Below are 11,404 nucleotides of genomic sequence, written 5' to 3'. Positions count from 1 at the left end.
GGGTCACAAAGAGTTGGACATGACTGAAGTGACTTAGCACACACCCATAAGAGCTTCACAACTCGAATGTACTGCTTCTAGGTGAAATCAGAATACTTTGACATCAAGATCACCAACAGGACTTCCCTGGTGGTCTAGTGGCTAAGAGTGCTCTCTTCAAATGCAGAGGACCCAGGTTCAATCCCTGATTGGGAAACTTGATCCCATATGCCCCAACTAAGACCTGGCACAGGCAAATAAATAAGTAAAAATATTTTTTAAAAAATCACCAGCAAATACTCCCTCCCTTTCAGATGATAAGTTATTTCAGCTTGCTGCTGCTGCTGCTGCTGCTAAGTCGCTTCAGTCGTGTCCAACTCTGCGAGACCCCATAGACAGCAGCCCACCAGGCTCCCCATCCCTGGGATTCTCCAGGCAAGAACACTGGAGTGGGTTGCCATTTCCTTCTCCAATGCATGAAAGTGAAAAGTGAAAGTGAAGTCGCTCAGTCGTGTCTGACTCTTCGTGACCCCGTGGACTGCAGCCTACCAGGCTCCTCTGTCCATGGGATTTTCCAGGCAAGAGTACTGGAGTGGGGTGCCATCGCCTTCTCTGTATTTCAGCTTAGAGTGACCTTATTTAATTTATATTTGTACCTTCAGCACCTAGCACATAGCGCATGCTCAGTTGTGTCTGACTGTGACCTCATGGATTATGGCCCCCAGTAGATTGTGGCCTGCCAGGCTCCTCTGTCCATGGGATTTTTCAGGCAAGAATACTAGAGTGAGGTTGCCACTTTCTCCTCCAGGGGATCTTCCCAACCCAAGGATCAAATTAGTGTCTCCTGTGTCTCCTGCATTGGCAGGCAAATTCCTTACCACTGAGCCACCTGGGAAGCCCAGGGGGTCTATATACTGGCTCAGTAATAAATGATTTACAGTATTATGTGCAATTTAAAGAGAACGATATACACAAGCAAAAATCTACCACTATAATAAAATGTCATGGTATTTTCAACAGCTATGCATTTCTGTGCATGATTCCGCTTGACTTAAGAGGTTCCTAGGTCATTTTCTATAACTTGTATTTCCAATTTAGTCTTGGGAATCATGACATAACATTACAGCACCTTGAGACTTTTTCTGCTTTAATGATACTCACTGAATTGTCTGGCTGTTTTAAAAGTTATTTTTAATCTTCCTTTCTTTGTAAGGAGAATCTTCATATTCTCTTATAGTATTCATTAATGTGATATAGTATCATTTAAGGAAACGATGGTCACAAGGTGAAAAGTCAAAATGACCACTAAAAACGGTCCCTTAAACTAGCTAGCATCTATTCAGTATTTGCTAGGGAGAAGGCAATGGCACCCCACTCCAGTACTCTTGCCTGGAAAATCCCATGGGTGGAGGAGCCTGGTAGGCTGCAGTCCATGGGGTCACAAAGAGTAGGACACGACTGAGCGACTTCACTTTGACTTTTCACTTTCATGCATTGGAGAAGGAAATGGCAACCCACTCCAGTGTTCTTGCCTGGAGAATCCCAGGGACGGGGGAGCCTGGTGGGCTGCTGTCTATGGGGTCCCACAGAGTCGGACACGACTGAAGCAACTTAGCAGCAGCAGCAGCAGGCCCCTTGAGTGGAGAAGGAAATGGCAACCCACTCCAGTACTCTTGCCTGGAAAATTCCATGGATGGAGGAGCCTGATGGGCTGCAGTCCATGGGATGGATAGCAAAGAGTCGGACACAACTGAGCGACTTCACTTTCTTTCTATCATTCCTGTTGGAGAAGGAAATGGCAACCCACTCCAGTGTTCTTGCCTGGAGACTCCCATGGACATAGAGGCCTGGTGGGCTGCAGTCTATGGGGTTGCAAAGAGTCAGACACGACTAAGCAACTAACATAGGCCCCTTAAGAACCTTCATGTACTGAATTATCTAGTCCTTCCTGTGTCTCTGGTGGCTGCAGTCCATGGGATCGCTAACAGTCAGACTGAGCGACTTCACTTTCACTTTCCTGTGTCTCTAGGAGGTGGGCTTAATTGTCAGCCCCATTCTGTCAACAAGGAGTCCCAAACACAGAGGTTAAGTGACCTGTCCAAATGATAAAGCCAGTAGTTGGTTGAGCTGGGAATTTGAGTCTTGGGTGGAGGGCTAGAAGAACAGAGGGTGGGGGACTTCCCTGGTGACTCTGGGGCCATGACTCATGCAGGGAGTCTGGATTCCATCTCTGGTCAGGAACTAGATCCCAAAGGCCACAACTGAGAGTTTGCAGGCTGTGACTAAGACCTGGCGCAGCCGAATAAACAAAGAATGGAAGGTGGCTGAAGGTGATTCACTGAGTGGCAGTGCCCCATGGGGTCTGTCTCTTCCTTCCTTCTTGATCTCTAGTGCTATCTTGAGGTCTGGGAGTTTACCTTTTCCACCCCTTCTATAAGCTACTCCATACCCTCCAAGAAAATCACTCCCACCTTTTAAAATTTTGCTTGTCACCAAGAATCAGTGTCTGTACTTACGTCTGAAAGAGCCTCGAGTCACCCAACAAGTTGACATACCGCTCACACAGAAACATAAGGCCGACTTCCTGCCTTCCAGCTGCTTACATATATCTCAGAAAAGCTATGGTAATGACTGAATCCTCTGTCCTCCTATGCAGGTTCTAAGTGAAAGACAGCCAGACCTATGTGGGATAGATCAGTGGAGAAAAAGGCTTCACGGAGGGCCTGGCATGGGATCTTTGGAGAGAGTCACTGTCATGGACACCTTTTCATCATCTGCCCATCCCACAATCCCTTCTTCAAACACTGTCCCTCTCAGAACAGTTGATCCTGATGCACATGGTAGGCACTTGTTTGTTGAATGAAGGAAAAACCCCCCATCTGTCCAAAGATATATTTTGACTAAAATAGATTGGAATAAAATCTTTATCAGCTTCACATGAAATTACATGAACTCTACTCTCCCACATTGTTGAGAACCTTATGTTTTCATTTTTAAAAATTGTTTATTTACACAACAAAAACGATGTCCAATGTTAAAAACAAACCATACTTCTCTAGTTTTGAACTATTGAAATTAGTTGCAGAAGAGCTCATCTGATTCAATTTGATACTAGGTCTGTCAACTCCAAATTGGCACTTGCCATCTGCCTCTATAAGGATTAAATTATGAGTTGCTGCAGAAGATCAGCATCCTTTTTAGGCTCCTCTACTGATTTTCAACACCCCTGAAAGGAGTTCAAGGTGGAGATAGCAATGAGGCACCGTGCTCTGGGAAAACTCAGCAGAACAGGTCTTCAGATAGTTAGATATTTTCAGGAGCTGATTTTATGAGCCCAATTCTTGTATCTCCTCATACCTAGAAAAACACTTAATCCTTCATGGTAACAGCTGCTCCTCATGACTAGTAGAAAGCTTTTGCCAAAAAAAAAAAAAAAAAAAAAAAAGTGTGTTTGATTGCATGTACTCCCCCTTCACCAAAATCACATAGTCTGAACTTCCCCCCTACCTCTTTGGAGCAGTTTCTCAGTTATCTTAAATGCTGTCTCCTGGACTATAGTCCTCATTTTGCCACAAATTAAACTTTTAACTCCCAACTCTCACCTTGTGCTTTTTTAAGAGGGCAGATCTTTCTCAGATTATTCTGTGCAATCTCCCAATCAGGCATGATGCTTGCAATAATACCCTTCAGCTGTCAATCAGTTCTCTGACCTTTATTCAAGGCCCAAAGAAAGAAGAGGGAAGCGAGATAAAAAGGATAGTTTTACCTATGTTCATATAGTGGATACATTCAAGACATTTAAGACAGAAAGGGCACTTCTGCAAGACTCTCTAATCTGGATTGTTAGTTTACCTCTGAGCCCTGATTTTCTCATCTTTAAGACAGATTCATTCTAGAATCTTTTAGTTCCAATGTTCTATGATTCAGTTCCAATACATCCACACACTAACATGCTAATACATTTTGCTGAAAGTTGGTCAGTCCCTAACAAATCAACAGCCAAAGAATGCTCCACTTCTTATTTCACATCTATACTTGAGGCATAAGCTAATGGAGGGCTGGGCTCCAAAAAGGCCTGAGTGAGATTCTTATTTTGGGCTGGAGCAATGCCTGGATGTAATAATTTAAATAGAGTCTAGGTTTAAATGCCATAGCTTTTTTTTCCTGACACTGCACAGTGGAATCACCTGATGAACTGTTTTATTGCTGCCCTGTTTCCACCCTTAAGAGATTCCGCTTAATTGATCTAGGTGCAGCCTGGACGTGAGAATTTTTATCAGCTCTCCAGGTGATTCTAACCTGAGAAAAAGGCGACTATTTGCATAGAGCAGTGATTCTCAAACTTCAGTGTGAATCAAGTTACCTGGAAGGATTATTAAAACTTATTTCTGGGTGCCCTACTAAATTTCTGACTCCTAGGGTGGAGCCCAAGAGTTTGCTTTTCTTTTTTAAGATTATCTTTATTGTTTTTTTTAATTTAATTAGAGGCTAATTACTTTACAATATTGTGTTGCTTTTGCCATACACCAACATGAATCCACCACGGGTGTACATGTGTTCCCAATCCTGAACCCCCCTCCCACCTCCCTCAGAATTTGCTTTTCTAACAAATTCACAGGTAATGCTGATACTTTTGTCCAGAGACCTCACTTTGAGAACCACTGCCAGTAAAAAGGCAATGGCACCCCACTCCAGTACTCTTGCCTAGAAAATCCCAAGGGCAGAGGAGCCCGGTAGGCTACAGTCCATGGGGTCGCGAAGAGTCGGACACGACTGAGCGACTTCACTTTCACTTTTCACTCATATGCATTGGAGAAGGAAATGGCAACCCACTCCAGTGTTCTTGCCTGGAGAATCCCAGGGACAGGGGAGCCTGGTGGGCTGCGGTCTATGGGGTCGCACAGAGTCGGACACGACTGAAGCGACTTAGCAGCAGCAGCAGCAGCCAGTAAGGAAGTATCACTGGTGGTGGCACCTGAAGTCCTGAGTTTAAATCCTAATTCTATTATTACCACCTATGCAATCTTAGGAAGCAACTTATTCTCTTTTCTTTACTGTCTTTTTAACAACCGGAGAAGGCAATGGCATCCCACTCTAGTACTCTTGCCTGGAAAATCCCATGGATGGAGGAGCCTGGTGGGCTGCAGTCCATGTGGTCGTTAAGAGTCGGACACGACTTTACGACTTCACTTTGACTTTTCACTTTCATGCACTGGAGAAGGAAATGGCAACCCACTTGTATTCTTGCCTGGAGAATCCCAGGGATGGCAGAGCCTTGTGGGCTGCCGTCTATGGGGTCGCACAGAGTCGGACACGACTGAAGCGACTTAGCAGCAGCAGCAGCAGATCTCACAGTTGTGAGGCATCAACAGTGTTACCATTCAGCACCTGGCAGAGAATGCAGTTAACAGGCATTCATTTCCTTTTTCTGTTACACATGGCTAGATGGTATGAATAAGTTAATAGCACTGGTTAAAATTTGGCAGGAAAAGATAATTGAATTGAAGCAAACAATGTCTCATTAGAACTGTATATATAACATAGGATGATAAATGTAGAGAAGTGTTTTAAGTAAATGTCTTAAAAGATACTTTCTTTCAATCTTTAGAACTTTGAACATTTTGAACATAGAATTTAGGTGCGAGGAATATTAGATACAACTGATAAAGTGATAGAAATGTTAGATTTGATCTACAAAGAGCATGAATGTTTTAATGACCTACAATGGACTCCAATCCTTCACTTATAATTATCTAGAAAGTCAGGAATCAGTATAATTTAAGTAGCATACCTGCCTAAACCTTTTAATATATTGATCTTTGTTTTTTAATTAATTAGACTGCATCTGGTCTTGGCTGTGACTCTCGGGCTCTAGCGTACTTTGGGCTCAGTAGTTGTGGTGCAGGCTTAGTTGCCTTGAGGCAGGAGGGTCCTCAGTCCCCCAACCAGGGATCAAACCTGCGTCCCCTGCATTGGAAGGTGGATTCTTAACCAGGACAACCAGAGAAGTCCCTATTGACTTTTGAATACAATTCCAGAGAAAACCTGAATTATTAAAGTATATCAGAATCCCTACTATCAAAGCAAAACTTCTACCAATGATGTGATAGGTGTTTTTATTTACATATACCAACACACAAAAGATGAAATAGCCTTCCATCCTGCTTGCCACTTGCTTCCCGTTGTATGTCTCAAGGTCCTCTCAGGAGTTAATGTTTAAACCGTGAGAGGAATCCTGGGAGGAAAGCAGGCCCACTGCAGAAGCAGCTGTACATTCCTCCCAACACAGGAAGGGTACCTGAGGCTGCGCCTCCACAGTGGGGCTGGTTGAGGTGAGAAGTGGAATACTGTGAGGGTTTCTCCATGGAATCTATGACTGCGGTTGTCTAAGTTGAGTCTCAGAGGTATTAAACTGTCAGGTCTGAAGGCAGAAGTCCTCAGGATCGTTTACAGAAAGTTTCTTCTTCTACAAATAGGTGACCCAGAGGCAAAGTCTTAACTGAGATTTTGTTTTAAAAGCCTTCTCTTTCCACTCTGGCCTGATGCCATCAACAGCTTTCTTTTTCTGAATTCCTTTAAAAAAAAAAAAAAGTGCACATCTTTGTTGCTGCATCATATTCTGAATAGTGCCATTTCTTTTATTATTGTTCTCAACTATTACTTAACCTTATGATATACTTTTAACTTCTCATCTATTTATGAATTCTCTTAACTAGACTGTGAACTCAAGGGTACTTAACTTGACCTCTTCCTCCACAGAACTTTCTCAATTGCCTCAATTCTCAGTAACCATCCCTTTTGTTGTTTGCAATATAAATTTGACCCTAACTTGCATTGCCCTGTCTATGGAGGTAATTGTATACTATTTTATGTGTAAAAGTGTTCTCTTCCCAAATGGAACAAAAAAAAAACACAAAAAACAAAAACCCTTCAGGATGGAGGCTATGTATTTTGCTTCTTTGTAAAAGTCGTAACAAACCTGATGTCCAACAGACATTTGTAAAATTCTTATCAGATTATCCATGCTAAAAATTGGCACAACTGCCTTCTTGAATCCTGAGGGAAAGTTTTCATACTCTTGCTGCCAAGATTATGTAAAGCCTATAGCCTGCCAAGTATACGTAGAGGATGGAAATGATTTTCTTTAAGCCAGAAAACTAGCCTTGGTTCAGCTCTCATGAGTGCTTTAAAATCAACCTTCAATACCATAAGAACAGGAGGGTTCCCACCTCATTAGTGCCCTTGATATTCCCTAATATCCATTCATCCATAAGTTTTCCTCACAAAACATAAACCAAACTTCCAGAGCCCCTAAAACAAACAAAACTTTCTTCCTCTTCCTTGCAAAATAGTTCATTCATTAAAAGCCATAACCAGTGCCTAGAAAATGTCAAAAAAAGAAAAATCAGCAATCCAAACCATTTCAACTTAACTGAATTGAAGGAGAGCTGATTTCATGGCCGTCCCGCTGGGGAGCAGTCCCTCTCTCTGAGTTTGCCTGTTAACAGAAACAGGAAAGACTGGTAGATGGCCTGAGTTTTTTCACTGGGTTGGTTTGGCCTCATAGCTCTGACTACAGCCATTCCAGTTGATCCTTTAACAGGACTATAAGGTACCAAAAGAGTCACTAGAGTAGTCCAGAGACTAGTAAGATTTACGTTTACCTCTCCCAAGTTTTTTAAAGACTTGTTTGCACAAAGCTGGATTATGGCATTTTACCTCAGCTGTCACCACAGGTATTATGAAGAAGAAATAGTGTTCTAAGATTTTTAATTAGTTGCTTTAGTTTTCGTTTTTTTAAAAGACTCAGATTGCTATCCTCTTTACTCTATTACTCTTGCTACATACTGAATTCTTCCATTGAAGACTATCACTTAATCCTTACAGCAGAAACCTAGAAACTGGAGTTGCTTTCCACTTCTTTAATTCTCCATAAGGCATCACTATTATCACATCATACATGAATATGTATGTATATATATGTGTGTGTCTGTATATATAATATTTGTTTTAAAACGTAGAAATGTTCTTCTCATTCATCTTTGTTTGATACAAAGTAGGTGCCCAAGTAGGTATTAATAGTTAGAAATTAAATAAAAGGCCACAAAAACTTCCCAAGGAAGATCATTAAAGAGAAAAATCCTTTTTTCCTCTTATTACAGCTGGCCTTTGATGCATGCCAGGTAAGAAAAAAAGGAATACTGCAGGGTGATGGGAAGACTAGACCTTTCCCATTTTTTGGGTTGTAGCTGAACTTCTATTGGCGGTTCTAGTAAAATATATAACTCTTCGTTTGTTCTAGGCAAGTCCTTCTTTTGGGTTTCCTTCAGACACTGCCTTTACTCTCCCATGAGAAAATGAGGATTCAGAGATTTCGAATAGCAAGATTCTGGTTGGGTAGCAGTCTCTTGAAATCATGAGCTGGCTATGTAGAGGAAAAGTTATGGGAGACTGGCAGGAGAGGGTGAGAGAAAAAGAGAAATGTATCTTCTTCTTTGGGAGCACAGGAAGAAAGCAAGTTTTTCAAAGTCGTTGCCGGTATCTCATGAAGGCCCAGGCTGCTACCATGGTGAGGGCAAACACTGGCACCAGCACCATAGCTATGGGAATACCACTTGGCTCCCCTTCACCTTGAGGTCCTATGGGCCCATTCTGCACCTGTAACTGGAAGGGAAAGAAAAATGTTAACTCTAGTGACAATGTGTGTTTACCACAACTGCAGTGTCCAAGCTGACACATTACCTGGATCAGCAGTCTCTGTATCACTCAGAGCTGTAAGCCCTTAGCACTACCAAACAGAAGGTGTCCTCTCTCTATCCTGAGTTGATACATCAATGCCACTGATTCTTTGGAAACAAAGTAAGTCTGATGGAAGGGCATTTAACCTTGCTGTGCTACTGACCTAAGGGACCCAAGGGTAAGTCAGATAACCTCTTTCTATTTCTGCACTGTCTCCACTAAACTATATGTATACCATACCAGGAAAATGAAGATATGAAATGAAGCCTACTGATCCTATAGGAAGCCTGGAAATTACTGGGCAAGGGCAGGGGTGTCCATCTTTCTAGAAATGTTTATCGAGAAAGATTTATCAGTAGTCAGCATGTAATAACAGCAGATCTGAGCAATGGGACAGGCGCAATGCCATTACTTAGAAATATTTTTCAATTCCTGAAAGGTACCTACTCCTTCTCAAGTTGGGGTCCTGTCCTTCATCCCCAATTCTGTAATACTAGGCAAAGATAAAGGTGAAACATATGGAATGGAGGTAAAAGATTCAAAGGTAAATAAATTTAAAAATTTCAGATCCTAACAGTTATAATTTTCCATTGCCAAAACATTCCCTTTTGAGGCTGGTAATTTTTCTTCATTTCAGTCAATTTTGAAAAAGGTAGCCTTTCTTAACATCAACTTTTTAAAAAAACCATTTTAAAAAATTGAAGTATAGTTAATTTATAATGCTGTGTTGGTTTCACCCAAGTGATTCAGTATATACATAAATATATTCTTTTTCAGATTCTTTTCCATCATAGGTTACTACAAGATACTGAATAGAGCTCCCTGGGTTATACAGAAGGTTCTTATTATTTATTTTATATATAATAGTGTATATATGTTAATCTGAAACTCCTAATTTATCTCTTCCCCTGCCTCCACCATCCCTTTTGGTAACCCTAAATTTTTTCCTATGTTTGTGAGTCTATTTCTGTTTCACAAATAAGTTCATTTGCATCATTTTTTTTTTAAACTTCACATATGAGTGATATGATACAGTATTTGTTTTTCTCTGATTTATTTCACTTAATATGATCATCTCTACATCTATTCATGTTGCTGCAAACGGCAATATTTTATTCTTTATGGCTGAGTAATATTCCACTACCACATACAAACACACCCCGTATCTTCTTTATCTGTCACTGTTGCGTCTACATCTTAGCTATCGTAAACAGCACTGCTATGAATGTTGGGGGCATGTATCTTTTCGAATTAGATTGACATTAACTGGTAACAGATAACTTGGTAACTGTGAAGCCGTCTTGTTTTAGTTAGATTTAATCTCATTAGTCCATGAAACTCTGACCCCTCAATCTGAAAGACAAGACTGAAAAAACTACCTTTTCTATCTTCTATCCCCTCTATAGCTTTCATTCATTTCCTGATGAGATGTCCTGAGAGAACATACTCAATAGAAAGACACGGCTTTTATAGGCCAGTTCCTTGACCAGAACAATCTGTTTTGTTTGGAGTTATTTATGGATGTTTCTTAAAAAATGAACTCACATGCCTTCAAAATTAACTCTAATCATATTAGACTGTATGCCTATATTTGCTTGCCTTTATCTGTTGCAGATCAATACTTTCTCCCATGCTTTAGAAACACAGAAGGGCCAAGGCAGAAGCAGCTGAATACTAGTATATCTCCTACTGACCTGGTTTTCTAATCCATCACGCCCAGATTCTGCTTGCAACCCTGGCTGTTTTCTCAGGTATCTTTCATGCCTTGGGCCCTTTCCACTTCTTTCACTATCTCCTGTTGAATTCTTCAGTCTCTGAAGCCTCACTCAGGAGTTGGGTGAGGCAAAGACAGCATCAATTTAAGAAGGAGCAACTTTAAAGACACAATGAACCTGTGTTATAAGTGCATTCCAAAGTCCTTCATGCTACAGGATTATGTCCACTCAGGCTTTTCTTCTTATCATGCAAATGATAAAATACTAGGAACTTAGGAGAGGATACAGGGATAGGTAGCTGTCTTGATCAAATTCTGAATCTCATTTCTTTTCTCCTGGAGCTCCCCTTTGAGCACTAGGACTTTGGTCAAGAGGATCCCCAAGTTGATAAGAAAAGCATTTATGATGATGGTAGGGAAAAGCTCATAGTATATATCAAAAAACCTACCACCTCTGTCACTATGTTCAAGGGAAGACATATGTTTCCTCTCCTACTAAGAAATAAAATTGGCCCGGTTATATTTTCCCCGATTTATTTTAATTTGCTTGTCAAGCTTTATCTTTAGGGCACATTACTTTGAAGCTACCGGGTTGCAAATGTAGTTATGAATTTCCTTTAGTGATTAGAAGTCTCAGAAGACCCTTGCCTATGTACAGATAATCCCTTCAAAAGAATGAGAGGGAAAGGAAAAAAGCCACACACACTACTGAAGATTACACCACATAATTAATTCATAACAATGTCACAAAAACCCGGTGATGGCAAATGACACCTACCCTGTGCTGCACTCTCAGGGACACAGCATAGCCCGCGTTACGGAAGAGGTCCACAGCGTCCTGGTGCAGCAGGTTCTTTAGGTCTTGGCCGTTGACCTGCCAAAAACAGCAAGGAAAAGTAGTGAAAGATACAGAATGTGAACTCTCATAAGTCAAAAGATTTACTTACATGCGACCACAGATTTAAAAACAGA

General features: G+C 41.2%; 1 protein-coding gene across 1 annotated transcript in view; it reads right to left on the bottom strand.

The window, feature by feature from the left end:
* Window positions 1-3,670: 3,670 nt before the first annotated feature.
* SYNJ2BP (synaptojanin 2 binding protein) overlaps window positions 3,671-11,404 on the bottom strand; it is a 43,620-nt gene continuing 35,886 nt past the window's right edge. The window contains exons 3-4 of the mRNA XM_005905758.3: window positions 11,211-11,306; window positions 3,671-8,643 (exon numbers count right to left, since the gene is read on the bottom strand). Of these exons, the coding sequence (XP_005905820.1) occupies window positions 8,503-8,643; window positions 11,211-11,306 (237 nt within the window). The 3' untranslated portion in view covers window positions 3,671-8,502. The remainder of the gene's footprint in view (window positions 8,644-11,210; window positions 11,307-11,404) is intronic.

This window comes from Bos mutus, chromosome 10, assembly GCF_027580195.1.
Source record: "Bos mutus isolate GX-2022 chromosome 10, NWIPB_WYAK_1.1, whole genome shotgun sequence".
NCBI classification, from domain to species: domain Eukaryota; kingdom Metazoa; phylum Chordata; class Mammalia; order Artiodactyla; family Bovidae; genus Bos; species Bos mutus.
This window is presented reverse-complemented; position numbering and strand designations above follow the sequence as displayed.